The sequence below is a fragment of the Melospiza georgiana genome, chromosome Z, assembly GCF_028018845.1.
Source record: "Melospiza georgiana isolate bMelGeo1 chromosome Z, bMelGeo1.pri, whole genome shotgun sequence".
NCBI classification, from domain to species: Eukaryota; Metazoa; Chordata; class Aves; order Passeriformes; family Passerellidae; genus Melospiza; species Melospiza georgiana.
This window is the reverse complement of record NC_080465.1, coordinates 3,614,301-3,639,725: the sequence shown is the minus strand read 5'-3', so window position 1 is coordinate 3,639,725 and position 25,425 is coordinate 3,614,301. Positions and strand designations below refer to the sequence as shown.

The window sequence follows — 25,425 nt, the reverse complement described above, 5'->3', positions numbered from 1 at the left end:
GCCCCACAACTACTACACTTTTAGATGCATAAACCTATGTGAAGCTGAAAGCAACTGTTTAAGAGTTCAATTAAACAGTCACCTTTTTATCCTAATTTCTGTAAAAATTACTCGAGGCAGTACATTCTTGCATATGCTTTTGTTATACTTACCATCAGTCTAATACTTTCCAATTTCTTTTTGTAATTACTTTTACTGTGGCTGGTGCTCTGTTTTCTCTGTCTTTAACATCAAATGGTTCACTAGAAATTGAAGTAAGGATCCACACCATAAAAAAATCTGACTGTTCCTAGTTACCTTCACAGTTTAATCCAGTAGAATCCAGAGAAAATCCCCTTTGACATTCACAGGTAAAACTTCCAGGAGTGTTTTGGCAAATTCCTTTTGATCCACACAGTGATGGATGAGAACCACATTCATTGTTATCTTCAAAATACAGAGGAGACATAAGATCGGTTTACCTTGTGGCATGATGTTGGACATGTTCATGTAAGATAAAAATAAAATCCACAAAGGTGCAGCATTTTATTTTGTACCTTTTCATTTTTAAATGCCAGATGAACTGGAGACTCATGCAGACCTATGAGTAATTAATAAATTGGAAGTGCTAGTGGTAGTTCAGTTGTGATATGAGTGTGGAATGTGATTGCCGATATTGGAAAAATGCTGCCCTTTTGTGTTAGCTGAACTAAAACAGTTTCAGTTGGCAAGATTTATACATATGCTTAAGATCTGAAGACATCTGTATCAACTAAAAAAAGAAAATGCAGTCTGGTTTTGGTTAACTACATTTTAAATGAGATTTTAATAATTCACCCTTTTGTCTCCATGTGGTTATACTTAGAACATAATAAGATGTATTAAATATGTACAACTATTTACTAACCAAGAAAACAGAAATAGTGGACAGACTGGATAGACTCATTTTCTCTTTAGCTATAATTGCTCCTTTTCAAAATCTGTTTTCTGCCCTCTTGACACTACTGCTCTGCATAAAGAGCACAAGAGACAGTTGAGAATGTTGTTCTTACAAAAAAGCTTATGACAGAAAACCGGTGTTTTTCTTACCAATACAAGCTGTGTGATGTTGTGTAAAACCAGGTGGACATTTGCATGTGAAGCCTCCAAGGGTGTTGACACAGAGAAACTGACAATTGTGTTGTTTGGTTTGACATTCATCAAGATCTGAAAGTAAGAGATGCTGTTGTCTTAAAAAAGTAAACAAAGAGGCACATTTAATCAAATCTGATAAAAATACTGCACTTCAAAACCAATTCCTTCTAAGTTAAGTTGTAACCAAATCAAAAGGCACTGTGTATAACCTTCTTACCTTTACATGTCTTTGCATCTTCCTGAAGGACATAGCCCCTGGGGCATGAGCACTGATAGCTCCCTTCTGAATTCTTGCAGATAAAATTGCATGGTCTGGGGGACTGGGAGCACTCATCAAGATCTAACGAGAGGAAAATATGAGGTTATCTTTTGTCCTCATCTCTCTGACAGAAAGATGTTGGCTACACAGCACAAGCTTTTAGAGAAAAATGCTCAAAGAAGAAAGCCCCCCATTTACATTTGTTCAGGGTTCCTATTCCCTTCTCTGTGAATGTGTTGCTGTGGAATTTACGTGGGGCTGCTACTACCACAACAAACTGTCTTGAAGGAGTAATACACTAGAGGGAGAGTGGCATTGGTATTTGCATCTAAGCAACAAATATTTCCTTTTTGGTATACTATGGTATACTTGTACCGGCAAACCAACAAAAAAGTGGGACAAATGTAGAAATTAACTAATGAGCTGGTTTGCCACTTCAAGTGGTTGCAGAGCTTTAAACAACTCCAGTGATCATTCTACTGCAGGAATTCTGCAAGCAGAGCTTGTTCCTCCATTTCCCCAAATGAAACACAAAACCAGAAATGTGTATTAGGGAAAGAAATAAAGGACGTGAGATAAAAGAGACCAAAAAAATGGTTTGCAACAAGTGTTTACAAAGGTTGGTACGTCACTGTGTAACAATTAAAAAAAATCAAAACTGATGATTACTTCAACTGATGATTAATTAATGAATCTTACCATTACAAGATGTGCCAGTTATGTCAGTGGTATAGCCAGCTTTGCAAAAGCACCGGAAGGAGCCCATGGTGTTAATGCACTGCCCATTCTTGCACAGGTTTGGCAGGACCTTACACTCATCAATATCTGTATAGAAATTATTAAATATGTTATGTCTCAGTTTTCAATTCTACTTTTTTCGTCTTTTCCATTTTTGCAGTTCCTCATCATCATGCTTCTGACAGGAACTTTCTCCCTTCTCCCTCTTTAAAAACGGATCTTACTCCAAAGCCAAACATGTTTCAAATCTCATTTCTGTTCTTTGTCCCAACACCTTCCTGCTGTTTCACTGTGTACTGAGATTCCAGTTTTGCCAACTCCAAAAAATAGCCCATACAAGAGAATTTTCTTTTGACTACTTCCTTGTCAAAAATTATCACCAACATTAAAAAATACACATTTGCCTCTTTCTGTGTGGAAATAGTACTGCAAAGCATTATGAGATCATTGTTAAATGAGATAGTTGCTGCCTTTGCCATGTGTCTAAGTTTTCAGCAATGCACAAGCTTGGGGATAATTTCTAGATTTTAGTTACTGATTGGTACTTCCAACCAGATCCTAATTCTGAAAATTGCACCCAGTTGATCAGCTTGCAGCTACTGCCAAATATGTTTTCAATTTCTGCTCTCTCGGCACTATTTGAAAAATCAAACTCTGTTGTTTAACAGGAAATCCTCCGGAGGAACTTCAAAGAGAATTCTTGCATTTTCCTTAGGCATGCGAGCACATGCTTTTCCCCTTTTCCTCCTCTTTTCATCCCTGCAAATACCTCTTCCATCTGTGGCGTAGCCTGGCCCGTGCGGGCAGAGTTTCTTGTACTGCGTGGTTCCGGGCAGGGGGCAGAGCCGGCACTGGTTCCCCCAGCCGCGGCCGCCGTCGCAGCAGCACTCAGACCTGGTGACAAGGCTCTGGCTGCTGGAAGCCATCTGGCACATGGTCTGCAGGACCTCAGCAAAGCAAAACCCCCGCCGGTTATCTGGGAGGGAGAAGGACACAGGCTGCAGTAGGGAAGGAGAGAAAGATCTGCTCCGTTAAGCATCGGCCGTATTATTCCAGCTCTCTGTCACCATAGGCAAGCAGCAGAAGGTGATTAGCTACCATCAGGTCCATCTTGATTTGGCATTTCAGAGTTGTTGTGTGGTAATATGCTGCCATTCCAAATATATCCAAGACACCCCTAATGTTCAGTGTCTGCATGAGCTGGGTAAGAGTTTTGCTTCTAGGAAAGTTGTGCTCTTAGTGGTAAAACAAGATAAATGCTTGGTAGTAGAACAAGAAAAATGCTGATGAAGGGTTTTGCTGTTTTTTAAGTTTTGCTTCTTATTTTTTAAGTTTTGCTTCTAGGAAAGCTGTGCTCTTGGTAGAATAAGATGAAGTCTGAGGGTAAAACTGAGCTTCCACTTCAGCTGCCTGTGTTGTGTTTGCATTTCAATGATTTATTTGGAGTGAGGTTAGAAGTTTGTTTTGTTTGTTTGTTTAACTGGCCAAAATAACATGTTTGATCATCTGTAATTATCCTGCTGTGGTTTAAATAAAAAATCCTTATAACTTAAAAGTGTATATGCAATTCATTACTTTTTCAGTAGTACTCCTAGAATTTTGTTGGGGAAAAAAAATAGAATTGTATGGCCTGTTGGTATGGTTTTGTCTAAGTCTATTTTAATATTTAATCTTTTCGGTTAATGCCTATCAATAATGAAAGGGGAGCAAAGTTTTAAAGTCATGGGGCTCCTACAGGTTACCTTCAAACAGGCAGCTGAGGAGAAAAGAAATCCCAGTTTCCAGTGCTACTAGAAACTCCAAATCTTGCAGAGATTTTATCTTCTATATAGAAAATAAAATTTCTTCTCTCTTTTATGTCATCTGTCTCTTTTCTTGATTAAAATGGAGACACCGTCAGTTACTGATCTGAGAATCCTTATGTTTTTTCACATGAAAGATTTTCTTTTTTTTCCTCTCAAAGCCCATAGTGATCCCTCAAAATGTGTAAATGTATCAATACTCAGCTGACCTTGTCTTTTACAGATTAAAAGAATCTGTACATGTCTTACAAGAACTAGGCAAAAAGCAAACTCTGGCTTTATGAAAGACTTGATTTGTCCACCTGCTAACTTTAACTTTTTACATCAAACAAAGCTGTTCTCACTGAAAGTGTCAGTTCTGTGAAAGACAATATTTGCTGTAGTAATTTGCAAGACTCTGCAAATTTCTGTTCTCCCAGACAGGACACTGTGCAGGTCTTTAGGGACATTATGACCCAAAGAACACATAAACACTTTGTCCCCAGTTTGAGATGGGAAATGAACTTTAAGGTGAGTGGAATGTAAAGGTTTCCACAATGTATTTAGAAAAATGTAATCTGTGACTTAATGCTCGTGCTATAATTCAGAAGAAATTCTGTGTTCCTGCCAGATCCATTTTTCATTGTAATTTCTAACCCAGGAAACCCAAAAAGAAAAGCAGCAAAAAGCAAAGGCAGAAAATAATAGGAAAATTACATATTAAATATATAAAGCAATAATGACCTCCAAACAGGGTATTTCCTTGGCATTAATGACTGGCTGGGGTTAACAGACTGCAGTTTTCTCTTCCCATCTGGTTCTAATCCTCAGGAAATACTCTGCACTTCAATGTTATTGTTTAGCCATGAAGTCAGCACACTGCTCATGACAATTTAGAGGGAGCTGGTTTTACAGTAATGGCATAAGATAATTATGTTTTTTTCATGCAAGAATACATAAATAAATAAACACACCCTGAACACTGGTAAAGAAGAAGTCAATTTTTGCAGTTCTGTTTGACTCCAAAAAAAAGGGAATGACGAATTTTGTGGTGCAAATGATAAATATGGATGTATTAAAAAGAAAATACAGGTTGATGAACAAAAAACCTTCAGGAGCATTTATCTTGCAGGCCTGCCTCAAAAAAAAAATCTTGCAATTTTCTGGTAAAATCACAGTATTTTATGTCTGAATTAAAAGTGTAGAAATTCAGATGCCTAGCTGCCACATGGTGTTTAGAATCACATTCTGAATAAGCAAACGCTCAACTTTACTCTGCATCCATTTCTGAATTATCTAAAGGTGACTAAATTCTCCTCTTTAAAAATGCCTGTATTTTGCCTACATTTATGTCCTACGGAATTAAGACGCTTCTATGTGTGGCCTGATTGCTACAAGCTATTAATTCCTAAAAGTATCTAATAATATTTAATAATATTATTTAATACTGTATAATTATTTAACTAAGAAGTGTAATTATTTAATTTCTGAAGACATGAGAGCTGATAGGTTTTCAGAAGCGTAATTTTCTCCCTACATTTACACTGTAATGTGAGATGAAATGTGTACAAGAGACACATTTACCTAGGCACTCAATGCCTGAGGGGCTGGACAGGAATCCTTCGTTGCATTCACATCTGTAGCTGCCAACAATATTCACACAACGCCCATTTTCACAGACACCTGGCTTGGAGCGGCACTCGTTTTCATCTTTATAATTTAAAATTTCATTAAAAAATATAATAACATCAATAAAATTATAATAGTAACAGAAAACAGTAAGAACAAAAATAAAATATAATTACATTGACAACTACCACAGCAATTCATTACAAGAAAATAAATCAGAATTTCTAGAATACATTAACTATGCCATGTAGCATTTGAAAAATATTTTCCAGAAGTGGAAAAATCAACTGATTAAGCCTGGAAACGGCTTTCAAAGGAGCATTATCCTGTTCCATTCCTTCTGTACTTCATCACAGGACAAAAGCTTTAATGCTTCACAGCTTGTAACAAGAAGCAGAAAACGCAGCAGAGCAAGTTGCAGTCACAACATTTAGCTGGTAAGTAAAATTTAAATAAAATTGGAACACACGCATGGTTTGAGTGACAAATCTTCATTCTCTAATTATCAAGTCTCTGAATACATTTGATCTCTCCCCCAATAAGTCATTATTGAGTCCACATGATATTTTCCTGAAAGTTTATAGTCTTCATGTATTTTCTTCCATAGCTAATGGCACACATACTGTAAGCAATTACACAAATTTTTTAGATGCTTACAATAAATCTCAGGAAAATATCAGGTTCTTTAAAGGCAGAATTATATGCCAAAAGAAATGCTAATACAGACTATTTTCTGTAAAATAAAACAAAAAAAATCATAAAGCTATCTAAAAGAGAATAGTCATTCTCTTGCTGAAAGTACATTTTTATAAAATACTTCTATTAAAAACATTCACTAAGATGGGTATTTAATTTTTTTTTGCCCAGAGAATTTTGCAATGGCCCTGTTTTTTTCCTCTATATACCAGAAGAAAGAAAAAATTTGCTAAAATATAGGTACTGCCTCCCACTCAACTAATTGAGTAAATGATAGAGAAGAAGTGTTTGTTTACTTCCAGGATGTGGAATTGTTTTGAACTAGTTCAAAAGTTTGGAAGTTTCCATATCTTTCATCCTTTATGGCATTTATAGGTGGTTTCAGAATCCTAGGAGTCTTGTTTAAAGAAGTGACACATTATTTATACTAACACTAAAGGAAATGTTGCTTTTTATTTATGAAAATCTTGCCTCCTACCCATAAACCAAGGTCTCATTTTTTTTTGACAAATTAATTTTTTAGATGTAACAACTAACTAAAAACCGTCTGGATTTAGCTTTACAGTAATGAAGTTTTTGTTCTTATTAGTCAGTTAGAACTCACACTGAAACAAAATTAAAAGTTTAAGATGCTTGGCATCATTAGATACCTTAAATGTCCTTCACGAAATTTTATTTTCTGATTTTATATATATAAAATCAGAAAAAAAATATATATGTATATATATAAAAAATCAGAAAGAAATTATGTGCATAAAATCAGAAAAAAATATATAAATTTATATATAAATGTGTATATATATATGTGTGTATGTATATATATACCTATATAAAAGATTTTTATTTTAGTTTTGCTTTTGTATATTCCATTAGATGCCTCCTTCCCCTTCTAAGCTTTACCTGTGCATCCTTCTCCATCAGGTCTCTGGGTCATCCCAGGAGGACAAATGCACACAAAGGTACCAATCAGATTTTTGCAAATCATGCCTCTTGATTCACAGTCATGGAGACCTTCAGCACACTCATCTAGATCTGGGAAAAAAATACAAATTTTGTGTTTGAACTTTCTTCCAGTCGCTTCAGCTCCTTCAAGAGAAAGGACGAACAGGCTTCCCTAAGAAAAAGCACTGAAGGAAAAGTCCAAAATGTATGATTATATGGAGTTATCTTGATCCTCGTGAGCTGTATCACCTTGTCATGTTAAAGATGAAATTCACCACTGTGACACTCTTGGCTTTGCACTCCCCATCAAGGGTTATACCTGCTGACAAAAACACTAAATACTGCTTTTTTTTGTGAGCTCTGAAAGAGCAAATCATCACCTGCTGGGCTGCTGGCTACATTCCACTGTAGGGGATGAATGCAAGACGCACAGAAATATTTGGATTATGTGCTGGTGATGGAAGGTGGGGAGAAGTTTATACATCAGTCATTACCTTTGCACATCTTTTGGTCTTCCCTCAGCTCATATCCCACTGGGCAGGTGCACTCATAGAAACCGTAAGTGTTGATACAACGAAAAGCACACAGCAGAGGGTTCTGAGCACACTCATTGATATCTGAGCAGAGAGAAACACAACAGGCATTCTCCACCATGTTTCAAAATAATCACCAAGAAGGTTTTATTACACCTATGTTTCTCTTGTCAGCTAAAATTATCTGAAAGGCATTTCAAACCATTAGCTTTTGAGTAACTAGAGAAAACTCAACAATGCTCTGCTCAAGAATAATGGCATAGTATATATATAGAACTACTTGAGCTTAGTATGGCAAGTTAGGGCAGGCCTATTTCAGATTTTTATTATATGCTCATATTTAATGTACTTTTGTGTGGTGAGAAATGTCAGCTTCAGAAAGCAAACTAATTATGATTCATAAAATATAACATTTTTGAGAATGCCCCACATGGGGCATTCCCATTGAGTGTGGGAAGTCCTGTGATAAACTCAAAGCTCTGTTTAAAGCAATTCAGATTTCTTTTCCAATGACATATTTCAAAGCATAGAAACTTTTTTTCCCTCTGAGTTATTACAGCATGAAAAACATGGCTAATGAAGTAATTTGAATGCTGACAAAAGCTGGACAAAAGCCAAAGGAAAAAAAAAAAAAAGAAGAGGACAGGTTACCTTCACAATTCATCATTGGGCCTGGCTCAAATCCTTCGTGACAGCTGCACTCAAAGCTGCCAACCACGTTGGAGCATGTTCCGTTTCCACAGGGGTTGCCAATGGAACATTCATCTGTATCTGCTCATAATGAACAAATGCAGAGTGAAGAGAACGGGGACAAGTTGTGCTTTAAATTCAAGAGCTCCAATTCCTGTAACTGCACCCACCTATGCAATGCACTCCTGTGAAATCCAAGTTGTACCCCATGGGGCACTCGCAGCGGAACGATCCATCAGTATTGATGCAGTGACCATTGGAGCAAATCCCTGGGCTTTCAAGACATTCATTGACATCTAAAAAGCAGGAAGATATTAACAGCCACTCAGCTGATGCACTTCAAGTCTCAAAAAAAGCATTTAAAAAAATCTCAGCACCCTGTTATGTTTGTCTTCAGGCATGCACTTCTGAGAAGCGTTCTTTTAACATATTTTACAGGTCAGCCTCTTGTCACCAGGAGCTGTGAAGAGTAAACTGTCACATGCTACAATATCCAAGTGTAGCTTTAGGTATTAATATTACTTTTTATATTTAGAAGAACAGCTACCTTCACGTGTATCATCAATTCCAGGAATAGTTCCATGACCATATGGGCACAGGTCCTGAAAAGCAACTGCAGAGATACATTTTCTTTAAAAAACAGAGCAAGTGAGAGACAGAATCATGACAAATGGTTAAAGTCATCCAAAAAGGACCAAAGTTCAGGTCTTTACAGTGCAAACCCAAGAAATAAGTATTTTTCTTCATCTGTCGTTTCTTCCATTTAATTTTACTCCTTTTGCTGAATAATTGAAAAATCATTCTAGAAAAATCCACTGAGAACAAATGCCAGAAAGATCTCTGCTTCCAATGAAAGAAAAGTACAGCACGAATGTGCTCCTCCTTTTCCCCCCAGCAACAAATTTTAAACTCTAAATGTCCACCTTCCTCTTCCTTTGGACAGAGCTCACAAGGATCACCCCATCCTTCTCCTGGCATTTTACTGCAGCAACACTTGGCCTTTGTGGTGTTGAAAGCCTTTGGCACTGAGCACTTCCCATTCTCAAAGTTGGTGAAACAGAAGCTCTGACGAGTATCTAGGAGAAGAAAATACAGTTAGGCAGAGATAGAACCTTCTCCCAAATCAGATGATGACTGTCACTGTGATATTTTCCTTCACCAGGATTTCTTCTCCTGGGAAGCTGGGAAGCTTCAGCTTCAGCTTCTCCCTGAGAGGAATGGGATTTGGAGAACTGTTTATCCAGCATGTAAATTGTTTTTAAATATTGGCCAATCCCAGCCAACTGTGTTGGACCTCTGACTCTCATGGGGTTTTATTATCATTCTTGTTTTAGCCTTCTGATGTCTCCTTTCTCTTTCTTTAGTGTAGTTTTAGCATATAATTTTCTTTTAATATAATATCATTATATAATAAATCAGCCTTCTGAGAACCTGGAGTCAATTCTCATCCCTCACCTCGTCCTGGGGACCCTCACAACAGCACAACAGACGACCATCTGCCCTGAGAGAAATAACGTAAGACCTGTATTTTTCATACTTTTAAAAAATCAGTTAGCAATCCTCATAAAGATATAAACTGGGAGGGGTTTCCACAGAGTATCTGTTATCTTTTAGACTGAGTTATTGCATTCCTTGTCCATGAACTCACCAAAGCACCTCCTCCCATTATCGGACAGGACAAAACCTGTGGGACAGATGCACTGGAAACCTCCCGGGGTGTTGGTGCAGGACCCGAAGAGGCAGATGTTGGGATCCTCATTACACTCATTAATATCTGTAAAGCAACAGAGAAAACTCACCACAATCTCACTTGCTGTGGTCAAGGACGATTGTTTGTTTATTGACTGATTGATTAACTAAAGCAAGTTTCCAATAAATTGACCAAGAGTTAAAGCTGTAGGTTTCACTGATTCCTTCAAATCAGATTTTCTCACTGGCATGTACCTTCTTTTCCAAACATCATTCTCTGCTCTTCATTAGACTCAAAAGTAATTAATTAATTAAAATATTAAAGGCTGTAGGTTTCACTGACTCCTTCAAATTAAGAGTTTTTCACTGGCATGCACCTTCTTTTCCAAACACCACTCTCTGCTCTTCATTATACTCAAAACAGAAACATGACACAAATGCTTTCAGATTATATTTCCCATAGGAACACTATTTTCATGTGAACAAAAATGTATCCATAAAACATCCAAAGATTATTTTTTAAAATCTGTACATTGGGAGTTCTTTTTAATTAAAGGTATACTTTTGTCATATACTGTCCGATTTGGGGACTGAAACTACAGCTACTTATTAGTAGAGTGACACCTTTACTTGTATTTACATGCCCAGATTTATATTTGGCAGTCTTTAACTGCCACTTTCATTGCGTTATTTAAAATGTATTCCTGTTCTATTAAATAATCTATCATCTATTACCATTACTGTAAGAAGACAGTTAAGGTTTATTTTTAATAGCAGTATATAATGAAATACTATATTAAATAATTATTAAAGGCATAAGCCAAAGTATTAGTATTTAGTAAATCTCTAAGTATTTAGTAAATCTCTAAGTGCCTGTAAAATTGTGCAGCTCCAACAGCATCAGGTGTAAATCCCTCACAGGCAAAACAGGAAAATAATATATTAAGAGACACTTAATTTTTCATATCTATTATTGAAAACTATATTTTGACTTATCCTATTCTGCAAATACTAAATTAATATATGAAATGCCTTGCTAATGTAATTTTTAAAGGTAATTATAATCTGATAAATTGTGAGATGTATTTTAATAATCTTCAAAGTACAATGCTATTTGAGTCTTTCACTAGGGAATATTGGAAGAACCACCACAGAAGCCTGTGGCTATATGAGCGTTCTACAACAAAAGCCACTCTGAGCTTGACCAAAGCATGGGCAGGAACAAGGCTCTCTCCATGAAAATTAGCTGCATGGATGTTGAATACTCAGACTTGTAGTGCCATTTTTGCCCATACTTACTGAATTCTCTGCTGTTCTGAATTTTAGAAAACCACCCTGTTTTCAGCAGGTAAGAAAACAATGGAAATACAATCTTCATTATTTGGAAAATGTAAGTGGAGTGAAGGAAGAAGTCAGGTGGAGTAGAGTCTGTGATGAGAAATACTACCTCGACTCCCACTTTCAGAAATTGCTTTTAGCTACAGCACATGGACAAACCACTGCAGCACAATCTGGCATCTGGCTGAACTCTGCAGTAGCTTCCCAGGCTACTTTCTGTGTGAAGCATTCTAAGTCAGCTTATTTCAGAGAAAATGGTAAATAATTTCCCATCATTTCCCAATGGTAAATAATTTCCAGTGATAGCTGTTAATATACAAAGCTCAGCAATTCAGCTGCACAGGAAAGTTGCTCTTTTGAAGTGCTCATTATGACTGCAATGAAGGGTTTGGTGCTGAGGCTCTTTCTGTGGCCGTGATCGAGAGGTGGCTAGCCAGACTGTGGAACTGAACAAGTCCTTTCCCTTTTATTCCTGTGCAATGGAAGGGAATTTATCACATGGGTAGGTGAAAGCTAAGAATTTTTCTGTGGCCCCAGTTCTGTTTTTTCTGCATACAATCACCCTGAGCTCACAAAGCAATCAGCCACTGCCAACCTTCAGATCACAGACAGTGATGGATTCTCATAAAGCTGTTTGCATACAACATCAGAGGAGAGTAATGGGGAACATCTGCTGCAAGGGCTGTCAAAATATTAAGCTAAGTTTTAGTGCAATCACATGTGATAATCTGGACATTTCCTAGGAGATCTTGCTTCAGATTTTCTGGACACGTGGCAGAATGACAAAAGAATGCAAGCAAGCCCCTTTCATTCAGTTTGGGCAAAAATCTGTCTAGCAGTCACTGATGCTCTCAAAAACATAGATTCTGAGAAGGTACTAAAGTGACCATAAACAGTAACATTCCTTGAAAACCAAAAGCTTCCTTTATTTTACGTTCATGACTTTAGAACTGCAGGTGATTTGAATTAATCTCAAACATAACTGCTAATATGGAGCCAGCAGCTGCCAAAAGAAATCATGAAGTTGGCAGGCAAACTGAATATTGGTGGCATGATACAAGTGGCTGAGAGAACTCTGGGGCTTAGAAAAATAAATCCTGTTGTTCAAGACAGAAAGTTCAAAACGGTTCCTGTTTCTGCAGCCACACAGATTAGGTGGCAGTAAGAAAAATCTTAAATGCCCAATAAATTCACAGGATCCCCTGCTTTGCTCTGTTGGAAAAGCGATTTGTAATTTGGATTTATTTCTTGCTCTCTGCCACAGCAAATCTTAGTTCAGTGTGTGACATTCAGCTCCTGAACGGCATTCAAGGCTATAAGTGAGACCTGTATGAACAAGCTAGAACATAAAAATTGATGACTGGCCTGCTTTATCCTCTTTCTCCTCTTAGGAATCTCAGCAATTCAGAGACATTATATAAATAATAACATTAAAATCAGGAAACTGTTGCTAGAAGAAACTGACTTAACTGCTTGTTCCTATAAGCACCGTAACTTTTATCAAGATTTTTAAACATCATTTCCCTCTGAAACCAAATGTTTAGTTCATGCATTGATTACCAATAATTACCTTCAGTAAAAATTACATAAATACCATGAGAACACCTGTTATATGAATTACATTTTTTCAAAAGTCACTGAAAGATAAAATACTTCTTTTTTTAAAAGTATTTTTCTTTGCATTAATGAAGACACCAATGTTCAAAATAGAGTACTACACAGTACAAAATATTCTTCTGCCTTCCTTTTTAAAATCTCTTCCTGAAGACTTTTCATACCTATTCCCTGTCAGCATAAGTTAGGAAACATTAACAACCATTAGGGCGTACAACTGCTTTCCACCCAATTAGAAACACATACAAATTCTTAAATTGTTCAGGAGCAACAGTTACAACTTGCCTTACCAATACAACTTTCACTTTTTACTTCGTATCCTGGTGGACAGATGCACCTGAACGAGCCTTCCAAATTCTGGCAGGTACCAGGAGAGCATGAGCCAGGCAGTGCCACACACTCGTTGGTATCTTTGAGGAATGGAGGAAATCAAGAAAGGTTTAGAATCTTGTAATTCTTATGATAACAAAGCATGAAAAACACTGAAGAGTTCTGTACGAATTTTCTTTTTCTAAGGCAATTAACTGCTTGAAGATCAACAACTATTAAAAAAAAAATGTGTTTGCATTTCAGTTACCATCATTCTCTTTTGATATTTAACTATTCAGAATATTTAACTATTCCCTCCACATGGTAGCTATTTCAGCTAATTTCAGCCTATTTCAGCTCAGCAGTACTTGAACACCATGTGGTTTCATACTTACCAACACAATTCTTGCCATCCAGAGTAAGCTCATATCCTTCGTTACACAAACACTTGAAAGACCCAATTTCATTGAAGCACCGCCCATTTCTGCACACCTGACCAAAGGAACTGCACTCATCAATATCTGATAAAAAAAAAATAAATTATAAATTTCAAAATTGAACCCAAGAAGAGAGAGTTGAGTCCCAGCATACCACATAGACTACGTTATGAACACATTGAAGTTTCAATGCTTAGTTTTTCTGTGGAAAAGATGCATTTTGTAGCAACAAGAAATCAGCTGACAGCCAGAGGAAAGTAACTCTCACTTGAGCATTAAGATGCACATTCTAATTAAACCACAATTTTTTATAGAGTATTACAATTTCCAGGCTTCTAGCATTGCCTCAGTTACTGCATCTGGAGATATTCAATTACTAGTAAGGGACTGCATGACACCAAGTCTACCAACAGAGGAGAAAATGTTACATGGGGTGTTCTAGATTTTATCTGGAAGCATATGCACTTGAGTTTCCTCCTAAAAACCTGTCCCTGCCAATCTCAGGTTTTGCACTGTGTAATTTGCTTTCCACAGGATGATTTTCTCCTTAGTAGCAGTTCTGGAAATGATGTTTTCAAATTCTTGTTATTTTGTAGGGTTACTTAGTAATGCAGACTTAAAGGAGCACTGCATAAGGAAGAAATATGGATGAGTAAGAATAAATGAAAAGGATTTTGGATAAGCATCAAGCTGTGAGAAAAACTTGTACTTTGCAGCACATTCTTCTTACTTCAGTTTTTTTCTTTCCTGGACAAGAAGAGGACTTAAAATGCTTTTTAAAAGATGTACTAGTTCTATCCTGAAGCTGAAAACTTTGCTGTGTCTTCCTTCTGTAGCAGGATGGAGTGTAAAGCCTCCCTCTTTCCTTTGCTTATGCTCTGCACAAGGGAGGTCTTCAGGTGTCTGATCCTGTTTATCAGCCCAGGTTACTTTATCACAAGAACCCAGGAATTAAAGCAGTCCAAACTCATCAGATATTTTGGTGCCCTGTACTTTATGAATGTGAAATAGCAATGCCTGTGTCAGCTCTGCATGATTTTGCTCATTTTAGGAGAGCAGATCTGGCTGTTTAGGTTATAGATCAGCTGTCCTGGCTTTCTTACTGTTGGTCTTCTTTCTCACCCTGTGCAAGAGTCAAGCAAAACAGTGAAATAAAGGAATTATTTTAAATTCATCAGGCAGCACTGGTGGTGGGATAGAACAAGAGATGCCTGTGGACTGTGCCTGTAGCCAGACATGTGCTGTAAATATCAAGGTAATCTAAAGGAGTTCAGAGATACATTAAAACATCAGTGAACTGAAAGTTGCCCTAGCAGTCCAGATATTTAGGATAATATTATATTATTTCAATTGTCTGCAATTAAAAAACACTTTTAATTCTTTTAAGACATAGCAGAAAGGATTAATCTCTAGGGCTGGTTACAGCAGAAGCTACTGCATTCAATTAACTTTATTCACACCATGGCATCTCTTCTTTTTCACTGCACACAGTCCTCCTCAGCATGCCAAGCTAGCAGCAATGAAAATAAGAGCTTGGATTGAGGTCTCTTACCCACACAATCATTACTACGAGTTAATTCAAATCCCGGATAGCACAGGCAGTTGTACGATCCAACTGTGTTCTTGCACGTTCCATTTCCACATGGATACTGCTCACACTCATCAACATCTGCAAGGAGAGACAAACTGCAGGTGGGAACAGGTTTTCCCAGGTATGGGTGATGTGTTGTCTGTGCACAGTTGTGGTATCCTGAACTTTGGTCCCTCGTTTCATCTGTCACATTTTGTGTTTATGCTACAGATTTGTACAGCTTCTCAGTACACAGAGGAAAACACTACAGGATGTAATTTTGTATGTGTTTTAAAATAAAAGGTACTTCATATTTAAAAATAAATGTGTATGTGTAATTATCTGAAGGCATTCCATCTTTCTGTTTTCCATACTAACATTTCTTAATTTCTTTAACATATGCAAGTGATCAGGATTGAGCATGAAGGCATCACAGCCCTGAAATGATCAATTGTTATGTACATATTGTATCTCAGAGCTCATGAAAAGCTTTTGAAAATGCAACTCAATTTATGTTAAGTACATAGATAATGTCAGTATCACATCCAGAATTACAAAGACTGCTTAAAAACTTTTGCAAACATCCATTTTTAAAAGGCACTAAAAGTTCAATGTCTCCTGTGTGTTTTACAGTAATTCCTGGAGTTTCATGGGGATCTGGAACCTATTGAGATTTTGTCCTGACAGTTCTTCAAAATTTTGCATTGTCAAAACAGGTCACTTTTCCAAATATCCTCCTCTAATCGTCTGACAAATGTGATTTAGTTTAAATACAGGAAGATTCTAGGCAAATATGAATATATATTACAACATTAATAGGTTTTAAATATCTGTTTAAAGTTGAAATGCATCACCTTTTCATTTTAAAACCCTGTAGAACTAAATGGATTAAGAACTAAGATTATGAACTAAAAGAGCAGGAACATTCTTAATGTTCAATATTATTTCTTGCATCATCTCTATCATGTCATCATCTTGACATGAACTGAGTATAAAGTTACATTAAAAGGGGGATTCTGTTTCTTAAAATGACACATGAACTCAATAGATTTAAATAATTGGAAAATATGTGGTTTTAGCTCCAAGCTCCATCACTCTCTGATACATCCTATAAAACTCTCTGTGTTATAAGCCACTATGATGTATTTCTGGGGAAATGTTTCTCCAGTTATGTGGAGCTATCTCAGAATACACTGTTTTGTTCTGAGGTTTTTTTTCAAATTAACTCTTCCCCTCCAAGGACAACTTCACAGACTTTATTCACAAAAACATAGCCCAGAAATGCCTGAATCAGTTTTTTAATGTCAGTATAACTTACTGAAAAAATCAGACTCATCTTCCCTGCTGCACACTGGGGGACCACCAAAAAAAACCACACACAAGAAAGAGCAATTTCTCTCCATACCCATGCACATAGTCTGATCTTGGGATGCCTTGAAGCCATTGTGACATATGCACTGGTAGCTTCCCTGCATGTCCACACACAAGCCATGACTGCAAACGTTAGGAATTTCCAGACATTCATTGCGATCTATAACAAAAACACAAAACAGATGGTGCACGCCATTGACCTCCATTATATCCTCGTTTTACACAAATAATGTTTTTACAATCCGTTGTTATTATTAAAACCAGGTGCAAAATTATCTGCAAGCAAATCTGAATCGTAAGAGAACTTCATTTTACAGGAAGTGCTTCCCTACACACCTTGAGGATAAATCTACTGTCAGGATTTGGCTGATACCTAGAAAATGTCCTTTAAAAACATCACTCTGTCTTTTTCTTTCCTTTCACTGAGAAATGTGGCTATAAATCAAAATAGCAGCATGCACAAGGTAACAGACAATAGAAGTAATCTGATTTCTTACCAATGCAGGCACCGTTGGGTGACAGTTTAAAGCCAGCAGCACATTCGCAGCGGTAGCTCCCAGGGCTGTTGATACAGTCAGCATTTCTCTGGCAGAGGTTGTCCCCATTGCTGCACTCATCAATATCTGGAAAACCAAGAGTTCAGGCATCAGAAACCACTCCTGCCTCAGATTTACTCACTGTGTCTCTGTGGAAGAGGAAAACTCAGTCCTACGTAAAGCTCAAGCAGCCTCACCTCCAGCCCTGCGTGCTGGGAATGCACACAAAAAGCAAAATCAACACCATTCACCCATGTCACCTTTTGGACGAAAGAGGATCCCATGAATCCAACTTACCACGCATCAAAGTCACTTTGGAAATCTGCAACATCTGCCTAAAGAAATTTTTGTATTAAAAAAAACTTCCTCCTTGCCTTTAGGCTGAAAATGTAAGTGGCACAGTTCGCAACTTTTTAGATTGCACACGTTAGCACAAAATTCTTGAACAAATGACAAATCTCCTACTGGCTTTACAAAACAAAAAACTTTATCAGCTTCTATGAATATCTCTGCCTCTAAAACTGTGGCAGAAGAGACACAAGTTGGAAAAAAGAATCCAAGATACTTTTTTTTGAGAAATTCTAAGAATAAGAATTAAATTTTGTCCCTAAAATAAAACAAAACAAAAGAAATGACTACCTATTTAGAGGTTTTACAGAAAACATTTACAAATTTTATACAGTGCATGTGCATCCGTAATAAAGACAAGCACCTAAACTGATTTGTAACCTCAAGCTCTACAAAAGCTCAGAGTCTGTCTCTTAGATTTTGAAAACCACATTAATTAAATGTTCCCCCACCCTTTAGAATAAGTTTAAGGGGACTAAGGAGAAAATAACCAAATTTCAAGTCACCTTCACAGACCAGGAGCAGGTCATTGTAACTGAATCCAGTGGGGCACTCACAGCGGAAGCTGCCAATCTGATTGATGCAAACTCCATTGGCACAGATTCCTGGGATTTCCTTACATTCATCAATGTCTGAAAGACAGAGGAGATACTTTTAAGTACAGTTCATCATGTCTTTACACACTGCAAGGATTCTCATTTTCACTGTGTTTAAAACTGAGTTGAGACGTTCCCTTTAATCCACACAAATTACACACAGGTTACAAAACCACACATATGCCCATTGTGACAGAAAATGGCACATGAAGTTCAAGAACTGATCAAAACAGAGTTACACTAAATATTGGCCAAGATGCAAAACTCACAATCCTGCAGAGAAGCTCCACAGTATTTTTGAAGGCAAAGTTTTTTAACTTATTGACTAAAACTCAAAATCATGAACTCGAATGGTGGCAGGTGAACAAAACAGCACAACAAAATGTAGAAGTTAAAAACAAGAAGGAAACATTTTACATAAAAATTGGTCAAAATTTGTGTCACCACTGGAACTCCAAAATGAAATTTGACAACTTTATATATGAAATGCTTATTTTAGTTAACATTATGCAGGCACAAAAACATTATGCCAAACAATTTTAGGATAAAATAAGAGTGGTGAAACTTACCAACAGCTTTTCCAGTATGGATGTCAAAAGTGAAGCCAGGAATATTTCCACATAGGCTCTTGAATTCAGCTAGAGCAAAATATAGAGCAATGCATTTTCAGGGAATGCATACATCTCCATAGAATTACTTGTAGTCTTCCCAGCTACTCCAGAGCTGTTTTAAGCCAAATCTACTCAGGAGAGCAATTGTCCTTCTATAGCTTCTACTGAAAATTCAGACTGCCAAAATATTAATGCAACTTGAAATAGCAACATACTTTCCTCAAATCTTTGCAGTTTTTGGCACATGAGTAAATGTTTGATTTGAGAATGCAGTCATACAATCAGGTTTTGGTTTTGTTTGGCTTGTTCAGTTGTTTTTTTAAACATAAGTCCTTACGGTTTATTCCTGTTTTCTAAGAATCTGTAGTCAGAATCTACAGCAGCATTTTCAAATATGAGAAATAAATGTAATTTACCAGTACCTGTGCTTCTTTCACAATACTATCTATTTTATTTTCTCTGGAATTACTTCAGATCAGTTCCTCTGAACTGTTCAGCAGAATGGAGACTGTGCTTTAAAAAGAGATGCTCCAAAAGCTCCACATTTTTTTAATATGCTCCTTCTATATCCTCTTTTTGCATTTGGAGAGTGGGAAATGCTTGATGTGTAAAATAAATTAAGCTACAGTTTTCTAGGAAAGGTGTTTTAAATTGAGTGGGTTTGCAACATACAGAGAAAAATTTCTAGCATGGATTCTACTAATTTTTGCAGATGAGGTTTCAGCGGAAGAAAAGCGCTCTCCAGGCAAAAGGTTATTACACACTTACAGCAATAATTTTTATCTAGGTAGAAATATAAAAAATGAGAGGCCTACAACTATAAGCATGTCAAAACTGCATAATACCACCAGAGGAATGTGTACCTGTTTGAGGGAAATGAAGCAATGCCAGTGTGAAGACACAACCAGTTTGAATGAACAGTTTGCAAACAATAACCATGCACGTTTTTAGATCCTATTCAGCACCTTTTTAGATCCTATCAGCATTCATGCTATCCAGAAAAAGCATGTTTCAATATTCAGTTTCCAAACTACGGCCAAGGAAGCATTTCAAGGTGTGTGGCAGGTTATTTCTACATTCAGGGAATTAGGTTAAAGTGAAATATCCTTCGAAAAAGTGAGTAACATTTACAAAAACATCTGATGGACATAAAATTCAAAGGGTTTCTGGAAGTTTAATATCTGCAGACCTCCATGAGTGCTTGGTCCACAGTTGGCGCTGCTGAGGGCCTACAGGAAAGCTCTTTACCCAACAGAAGGAAGGGTATAGAGCCTGCCTTTGATTTGTCTCTAAACCTGAAATGCTGACAAATTATTCTAGCACCAAAACATGAAAAACAAAGAGCTCCTTCTGTATTCTTGCAAGTAATGCTCTTTAATCTGGAGCAGTTATAGTCTTTACTGGCTGTAGTTTGAGTTTCTTACCATCTGCATTTTAATGGCATCTCCTCAGCAGCTCACGATTCTGAAAAGTTTAACTACCATTATAAATTGGATAATTCTTGCCTCCTTTACACCAAACATCCCCATTTTTGGCAAATTTAGGTAATCGCTGCTCAGAAGGATATTTGGCAGAAATCTTTTCCCACATTCAGACATATTTGGTCATTTCTCTAGGCCAAGCAGGATCCAGTGTATCTGAACATCAGCATTTTCTACTTTCTTCTGTCCTACTCTTTAATGCCTGCTTAATGTTCACCCAGGTTATTTTTGCAGTGTGGGGTAAAGGGCTACAGAACTGTCTCCCACAGTGCTTTACCATCCAGCAATTTACTGCCCTTCCACAGATACATCTTTAATACATGCTACTATAACAATACACTAATATATTTTACACACTACCTATGTGTAAGATTTGAGGCTTAGCAACTTAGCTCTTTTCTGCAAGGAGATTTATGCCACTTACTGCTGTTAGGAAGGCCGTGAGTAAATAACCCAGACAAAAACAGAGCCCTGTGCTCACTACCCTGTCCTAGTGGGACACTAGGATCACCTGTGTGATCACCTGCTTCCATGATAAGACACATCAGGTCTGGGAGTTTGAGGAAGGATCCTCCAAGGACTGAAGAACCTCTTTAGTTCTATTATGCTACCTCCATGTTTCATGAATTTCAGTGAATTCAGTTTTTCACAATTTTTCTCCCCAGTCTTTACTGTGTAGAGAAAGGGTATATAATTAGGTATGAAAATATCTTTATACAAATTGCCAAAATATCCACATAAAAGCCTGACATTTACCTTCTGGAAGCCTGGCTTTGCATCATATTTTAAAAATATTCCAAAACCCCATATACTTGTAACTACACTATCTTTTAGGACAAAAAGATCTGTCACATAACAAGAAAAAAAAACTGAGATCAGGCACTCCTGAAATTACCAAACCTTGGAAGAGTTCTGTACATTCTTCATTACCTTGTAACAATGAAGCAGCTTTCTACACTTCTTTGGGTAAAAAACCAAACAAAAAAGGACTATTATTTCTGGTTAAAGTCTGTATGCTAACAGTTATGATCTGCATAATGTGTAAAATCAAACAAAACAGTCTTTACTACTTAAAGTCATCAAACAGAGACTGATTGCTAAGAATAAACAGAGAAAAAAGGAAGAAAGAGCTGTCTTCACTAAGGGAAAAAAGACAAATGCATGGGCATGTGAAGTTCACTTGCAATCCTCATCAGGGCAGAATAATGGCCCCAATGAGCCACTGGGCTCAGTCTGGTGACACGGGTAAGGTCAGTGTACCCCAACCCCTGTCTGTGATGTGCAGCCTTCACCCAGATTGCAAAACAACTGATTATAGAACACAAGTGCAGCTATTCAACCATTTCCACTTGGAAGCTGTGTTTGATCCCCCACACAATCCCTTTTCATGGTGAAAAAGGTTCAACCATGCCTGCAAAAACAGTACAGCCATTTAGAAAAGCTAACAATGCAACACTGAAATATTTCAGGAAATATTTCAACCCCATAACTGCTTGCAATACCAAGCAATTCTGGTTTTAACAAATCATTAAAAGCTGCAGGAGTTTTTGAAAATTTGAGTGTCAGAAATCTAAAAGGAGAATTCTTTCTTCCACCCAAGAGCATTAATTGTATGAATCCCTGCTAGCAGTTTGCTGTAATCTTCTCGTCATGTTGTCACCATGGTGACGATTTTATAACATTTAGATAAATAACTATGGGAAAAAATTTCATGAGCTCTCTGTGGTAGCAAACATGTATTTCCTCTCTCCAGTTTATTTCCATTTCCCACTCCTGCTAGGAGCATTCCTTCATTCTCCCTCCTCCTTTTTAAGAAGGAAAAGGCAGTTCCCTCTTCTTTTCAGTCCCATTTTCCTTCTCTTTACTGTGAGGGAAAATCTTTCTTAAATTATCTGGTTTTTACCTCAAATCACCAGGATAAACCACTTTGAATGGAAGTAATAAATTCTTTATACAAAAATGATAAATGATATTAAAATCACAGCACCAGAGGCATAGATTAAGTGACACTAAACCAGTAAACCTGGGGCAAGTATATTAAACAATAAACTGTGTTTGTACAAAACAGGCACATGAGTTTTTTAGTTTTATCTAAGCATCTTTTTTCCTTCTTCCAAATGTAAAGAATTTTTCAGTGGATGTCAGGTTTCCCTCTGAATTGGTGATTCTCCCACCAATGACTGTTCCGAGTTGAGCTTTCAGGGATGTCTTATTCCAGCAAAACAATTCCATAAAGACTGATTGAAAATGAACTGTCCTTTATTATTTTCACCTCCATTTACAGAATAGAATTTTTTAATTCCTGTTGCAATGCCATACTTATTGGGCAATTTTTGCAAGTTCAGTCCCCTTCAGCAGAGGAAATGTAAATGCAACCAAGCAGATCATAGATCAAACGTGAGACAGCTGAAAAACCTAGAAAGGCTTCCTACATTTAGAACAAAACCCATTTTTGATGGCATCTCTGGTCAGCCAGTACCTTCAAGACCAGTATTACTGCTCAGTAAAAGTTCCCTTGGGATGAAATGTTAACTTTAGTTAATAGGTCAAAGCAGCAGATAAGCATAAAAAGTAACAAAATGGGGTGACCACAGAAGGCTTTACCTGTTCCTGGAGTTGGACACGGCTCACAAGGTTTGTTCCAGGCTTTCCCAATGTTGTATGTGCAGCAGCACATCCGTTTGGTCACATTGAAGGGCAGCTCATTCTCACAGGAGGTTCCATTATAGCTTCTGTAGCAAAAGCTTTTCCTCATGTCTGGATGTGAGAAAAGAAGCACTTATGAAGTAACCAACATGATGATAATTGTGATATTATGTAAATATCAACCCCCTACCAAACCAAGATTCATTAACTCAGTTTTCTGAATGCAACATAAACACAGGCATTAAAAAACAATTTAAGGATTGATGTAATCCACAGTCTTTGCTCTAGGCTTGTGTGACATATTTTCTGTTTTGATTTAAAGACATAAGGGGGAAAAAGACAAACTCCTAAGAAACCATAAACACAGTGTGGATACTCAACAGATCCATCTGTATGGTAAACCCCACCATTTGGAAATGATCAGCTGAAATAAACCAGTGAACAGTGAGCCCTGTTAGGGAGCAAGAGCCCCTAAATGTTGCAGGCCAATCACAGGGATCTCTTTCCCGACAACATGACATCAGCTGGGAGCTAAAAACACTCAAAATAAACACAAAGCACGGGGTCTGGGCCTCAAACAGCCTGATAATCTTGCAGTTCTAGTAAAGATGACATTTTGCATACCCATGCAGTTGTGTCCTCCGTTCACCTGCATATATTCAGGGGGGCAAATGCAGGTGTAGTTCCCCAAGGTGTTGTAGCAGGTGCCGGGACCACAGACACCAGGGTGTGCAACACACTCATCAATATCTAGAAAACAAGAAAAAACACTCCAGTTAATGAGGGAGAGGAGGTCCAAGGCCAAGCAAATATTTCTGAGGAACTCAACCATAATTAACCATGCCAAGATAACAAAAATCCTTCATTTAAAGAACAGCATGAAAAATACAGCTCTGATTTTAACCTCTAAGTTTAGCCTTAGTTCTCTTACGTGCAAGACAACAAACTGAATAAGTTCCTAACCTGCCACTGAAATCAACTTCACAAAAGACATTCACATCTTCTTCTCAGAGCGGGGTTAGTCACTGTTTAGGGTCAATTTACGATTTTGGTTTTAACAGCTACAAAAACTCTCAAACACAAAAGGAAAACCAGTATGAACTTTACTTCATATTGAGTAAATTAAACTGGTACTCTCACATCCAAAATGCAGAGAGCATCATAAAACTTGCAGGGTGAGAAGCCAGAAATCATTAATAACCCCTTAGTTTGCTGAATACAGGTGGCTGAGGTCTAATATCTAAAATAAACATTAATATATCCAAGTGTTCTATTCCAGGCTTTGTACTAATTGCATCACTGGTGCCAAAGATAATAATTTTAGGGAATACTCTAGGTAAGGGTGGGGTGTACCATGCCCACTTATGGATTTAAGGCTAAAAAGCAGTGGTTGTCATAATAACTGCACTGTGACAGAGAAAGAGGCTTTAAAGGACCCAACCTTCACAGATTCTTGTCTCTTCACTGAGGTAGTAACCTTTTGGGCATTCACACTGGAAGCTGCCAAAAGTGTTGATGCAATTTCCACCTTGGCAGAGGCCTGGCAGCTCCTGACATTCATCAATGTCTGAAAACAGAAGGGAAAAAAAAAAACAAAACAAACAACTCACCATATTTTCATTCCACAATGAAAAGAAAGAAGAGAATTTAAGTACTGCCCTGAAATTTTGCAAACTAGTAGCTTTGAACTGACATGTGTGGCTTTTTTGTTTGGTTTTTTTTTTTTGCTTCTAAATTGCTCTCCAGGAATGCATGGATAAGATGCTCATTCTCTTCCATTCAAACAGCCCTTAAGGAGCAGTTTCAGCTTGTTAAGCCCAATGTTCTATTGCTGTTTACAGGATTTTGGCATCTAAATCCTCACTTCTGCCCACTTATTGGAACCAGAGCTGCTTTGCCTGATGAATATTTCCTGACATTTGCACTTTCTGCTGACGAGCTGTAATTTTCATAAATGACTTATCCTTCAGGGCCCAATTTTGAAATCCAGTTAAAGTAAGGAAGCACACAAAAGGTATGCACCAGACTGTTCTCCTACTGAAATGGTGTTGGACTTCTTCAATATTCTTTTGCTGTGTGTCTTTTCATGCTGTTTCCCAATTCACATGAACAGTTGTTTTAGCTTCACACTAAATATACTGATTTTTGAAAAAATGCAGTTCCTCTTCAAAGACGACCCCTTTTTTCTATAATTAACAATATCAATCATCACAGTCATTCATAAGAAACTCACCTTCTAAAATAATAGTGATGGGATTTGGTCTGAATCCTTCTCCCCCTGGACAGAGAGTATTGTATTCAGCTGAAGTAAAATATAAAAGAGACATGTCAGTCCCATAAAAAATAAAATTATGCAACAGAATCATAAAATATCACTTGTGTTTTTAATGGCTGTTCTTCCCTACAGTCATTTGGTTTCTACTTTTTTGACCTATTCACAGTAAATAAAACATGTGCATTAGATTAAGAGAAAACCAATGTAAAATGAGGACTTCTGC

General features: G+C 37.2%; 1 protein-coding gene across 2 annotated transcripts in view; it reads right to left on the bottom strand.

The window, feature by feature from the left end:
* FBN2 (fibrillin 2) overlaps positions 1-25,425 on the bottom strand; it is a 123,014-nt gene that overhangs the window by 6,000 nt on the left and 91,589 nt on the right. For both annotated transcript variants that reach the window (XM_058043486.1, XM_058043487.1), the window contains exons 38-61: positions 25,161-25,229; positions 24,369-24,494; positions 23,552-23,677; positions 22,886-23,038; positions 18,759-18,827; positions 18,100-18,225; positions 17,207-17,332; positions 16,744-16,869; positions 15,321-15,437; positions 13,727-13,852; positions 13,313-13,432; positions 10,030-10,155; positions 9,305-9,457; positions 8,929-8,994; positions 8,552-8,677; positions 8,343-8,462; positions 7,653-7,775; positions 7,117-7,248; positions 5,476-5,601; positions 2,880-3,086; positions 2,072-2,197; positions 1,331-1,453; positions 1,069-1,185; positions 298-426 (exon numbers count right to left, since the gene is read on the bottom strand). In XM_058043486.1, the coding sequence (XP_057899469.1) occupies positions 298-426; positions 1,069-1,185; positions 1,331-1,453; positions 2,072-2,197; positions 2,880-3,086; positions 5,476-5,601; positions 7,117-7,248; positions 7,653-7,775; positions 8,343-8,462; positions 8,552-8,677; positions 8,929-8,994; positions 9,305-9,457; positions 10,030-10,155; positions 13,313-13,432; positions 13,727-13,852; positions 15,321-15,437; positions 16,744-16,869; positions 17,207-17,332; positions 18,100-18,225; positions 18,759-18,827; positions 22,886-23,038; positions 23,552-23,677; positions 24,369-24,494; positions 25,161-25,229 (2,958 nt within the window). The remainder of the gene's footprint in view (positions 1-297; positions 427-1,068; positions 1,186-1,330; positions 1,454-2,071; positions 2,198-2,879; positions 3,087-5,475; positions 5,602-7,116; positions 7,249-7,652; positions 7,776-8,342; positions 8,463-8,551; positions 8,678-8,928; positions 8,995-9,304; positions 9,458-10,029; positions 10,156-13,312; positions 13,433-13,726; positions 13,853-15,320; positions 15,438-16,743; positions 16,870-17,206; positions 17,333-18,099; positions 18,226-18,758; positions 18,828-22,885; positions 23,039-23,551; positions 23,678-24,368; positions 24,495-25,160; positions 25,230-25,425) is intronic.